Source organism: Varanus komodoensis, unplaced genomic scaffold (genome assembly GCF_004798865.1).
Source record: "Varanus komodoensis strain SLA01 unplaced genomic scaffold, ASM479886v1 scaffold3, whole genome shotgun sequence".
NCBI classification, from domain to species: domain Eukaryota; kingdom Metazoa; phylum Chordata; class Lepidosauria; order Squamata; family Varanidae; genus Varanus; species Varanus komodoensis.
In genome coordinates, this window is record NW_025335761.1 from 32720237 (window position 1) to 32723535 (window position 3299).

Here is a 3299-nt window from a genome sequence, read left to right on the forward strand (position 1 = left end):
GGGCGGCTCGGCCCGCATCCCGCCGGGCCGGGCCGGGCCGGGCGCGGAGCGAGCGGGGAGCCCGCGGGCAGGCGGTGCGCGCAGACGCGGCTCGACTCCGCCGGGGCCCGCCGAGGTCCGAGGGCGCAGCGCGGCGGAGCCCCCGCGGGAGCCGCGGCGTCCTGCAAATATCCTCGCCTAACCCGGAGGCGGCCCGGAGAAGTCGCTCGGCGAAGCGCGGGCGGGGGCGAGTGCTGCGCGTCTCCCAGCGCTCCCGGGGCCTACGCGAATCGCCGGGCAGACCCCTGCTAGAGGAGGGCGCAGGCAGGAGGAGACCTCTCCCACAAGGAGCGATTCCAGGAGGAAAAGAGGAACCTCTTGCTGATACGAACTCACGGGGCGCGTGCGAAGGATGCGCAGTCATGTGCACACAAGCTGTGTGCGTGTGCGTGTGTACACGGGCAGAGAGAGAAGAGGAGACGGAGAATCATTTAAGGAAAATAAATACTACTTTTGGAACACTGTCGGCAACTTGCAACCTGTCAAATTAATAAATGCGGCCTGTCCGCTCCTTTCCCACGGTTAACCAATTTCACATTTTCCCACGTGTATTCATTTTGTTTAAGTCGATTTTATATTCGTGAATTAGATCCATGTTAGGGCCCCAAACTATTTTGCACCTGTCCGAATTTATTTCAGATTAACTGCTACCGCGCAGAGTGCCTTGTCTTAACTTCCCATACAGATCTGAATATATTTGAACGATTTCTTTGAGTCTATACATTTTTTTAAAAATTATTCAGAAACACACGCGTCGTTTTTCTCCTCGACTCCCCGCCCCACCGGTTCTTTTCTTCTGTGTGCTCTCATTTATTCGGGAGCCCCAGCCGTCCTCATGGACTGAAGTGCACCGATCTGGCCAAGAAAGCCCTTCTCCTTTCTCCCCAAACGCAGTTACCCGACGCGGGAGCTGCTGGTTCCCCCTCCAGCCAAAACCAAACGTCCGAGGGAAGATCAGAATCAAACGACGAGAAAGGAAAGGAAAGGAAAGGAAAGGAAAGGAAAGGAAAGGAAAGGAAAGGAGCTGAGCCGGTGGGAGAAAGCCGGCGCGCGTGCGGCGGGCGGAGGCGTCCAACTTCAGCCGTCGGGGAAGAGGACCCCTGTCCATCCAGCCCTAGACGAGGCTCCCTCCATGTCCCAAGCGCCCCCCCGCCCCCCCCCCCGGACCGCGCAGCGGCTCTCCACGCGCGGAGCGACCCGAGGGAAGGGCCCCGGCGCACTTACTTGTGGAGAAGCGGGGGTCCGGGTTGGCGCCGTACCACCCGGTGGCGGAGGCGCTGTTCCTCATGGTGTCCTGGTAAGGCGGCAGGTCGCCCATGTTGCCGTTGCAGTAGCCCCCCATGGCGGTGTGCGAGAGCTGGGGCACGCCGGCGGCGGTCATGTGGTAGGCGGCGGCGGCGGCGACCGTCCCGTTGTGGCCCATGGGGTGCTGCTGCATGCCGGGCTGCCCCACCTGCGCCTGCCTGTACGCTGCCAGAGGAGCCCCCAAGTTGCTCCCCTCCATGGCCACTTTCTTGTAGCTTTCCTCCAAGGGGCTCAAGATGTCAGACACTGAGAAGGGAGTCGTATGCTTTGGGCTCATCGACATGATTCGGCGGCTGGGGGGAGAGGAGGGAAAAAAGGGAAAGGGGAGGCAAAACTCTCTTGCTCTCGCTCTCTCTCTCTCTCGCTCTCTCTCGCTCACTCGCTCGCGCGCGCTCTCTCTCCCTTTTTTGCCAAATATTCGGTGTGTTGCCTCCACGCCGATCTCGTTGGATGAACACGTAACCGAGTGGACCAAGTCCGCCTTAATTGGATTGAGTGGAGGCTCAGAGCTGCCTTTCGTTTGTTTTAGCCAGACGCCAGGTTTTAGGCTGCCACCAGAGGCGGGGCGTAGGCACTAAAGCAACAAGACAATAGAACCCCGCATCTTGCCCGAGGTAATTAGCCTACATGCTGATGACAAGGTAAACACCTTTAAGTTTTACTTCCCAGGATTTTCTTCCTTCCTTTCCCAAAGATGGAATAACCTAAAATAAATTATACGTCTTGTCCGTGTGTGTGATCCGTGGGGGGGGGGGGAGGAATCCTTGCCCTCCCCCGAACCAATCAATGTTATGTATGTATGTATGTATGTATGTATGTATGTATGTATTTTTTCCCAGAGGGGGGAGGGAAAAATCTAAGCTTAAAGCTGGAGAGAGGAAGAAAAGGGATTGTAAAACTCAGGGGGGCTTTATTCCTCTTCTTCTCCCCCCACCACTCGGCTCGCGCCCCTCCCGCGGCTGAATTTCAAAAGAAAGCCCGTTCAAATTCGAGCCCGCTCCCACCCCCCCGACCCACCCCCCCACTTCCGCTCTCCCGTCCTCCTCCTACCTCAGTCTGAACGGGGAAGGTCAGGACTGAAGAACTGGGCTCAGCCGCCGCCGCCGCTTCCCCTCCCCCCTCCCGTTGGGAAGGCAGACGGGCAGGGACGCGCTCTGCGGGAACCGCACCGGGGCGGACCGTTCACACATAGCCGAGTTCGCGGGAATCCTGCCTCGCGCCAGGCGGCGGCAGGTCCCGGGCGGGGCGGGGCGGGGTGGGGCGGGGCGGGGCGGGGGGCGCACACTCCCGCTCCCTTATCAGGGGCTGCCTGGGGGCGCCAGCTCCCGAGCCTCTGAGAAGATGGTCAGCCCGGCGGTCCCCAGGCATCCCCCGCCTGCGCCCGGCCAAAAATGCGCTCGTTCTCTCCGTCTTTCCCCGCACGCAATCACCTGATCGTTTTGTCTGACTCGTTACTCCGCAGGCAGATGGAAGCGGGAACTTTTGGCGCGGGGTGGGGGGATGTGTAAAGCAATTGTATAAGGATGATGGGCTGCTGGAAAACACATTAAAGCTAAGAGCCCGTTTGTTATTTTCCAATAGGCACCGTGTCACGCTCTCCTCCGGGCCACGTCTAAACCTTAAAAGAGGCTTCGCGCGTTATTTATGAATCAGAGAAGCCGGGGATGGAAAAGACCGCTTAGGTCATCACCCCGCCAGTGGAGAATTGTGTCTTTCATTTCCTAATATTCCGCTCAGCCTAATTGCGGCCACCTCGGTGTCAAGAGAAATGGAGAGCGCCGCCGCCGCCGCCGCCACGCTGCCGCCGCCCCGTGTGACGGAGGCTTGAAACTCAGCCCCGATCCACAAGCTGCTTAAGACGGCACTACCGGGAGGGGGGGGGGAGCCTTCGAGAAGGGCCCCGATCCCACGCCCGTCCTACCCCACCCCACGAAGCTGAAGCCGCTGGCGCCATT

The 3299-nt window shown here is 59.7% G+C and overlaps 1 protein-coding gene across 1 annotated transcript in view; it reads right to left on the reverse strand.

Moving 5' to 3' along the window:
- The window catches only part of NKX2-1 (NK2 homeobox 1), a 2231-nt gene extending 601 nt beyond the window's left edge, over positions 1-1630 (reverse strand). Inside the window, 2 exon segments of the mRNA XM_044436500.1 lie at positions 531-547; positions 1006-1630. Coding sequence (XP_044292435.1) covers positions 531-547; positions 1006-1627 — 639 coding nt within the window. The 5' untranslated portion in view covers positions 1628-1630.
- Between the last annotated feature and the right edge of the window lie 1669 nt (positions 1631-3299).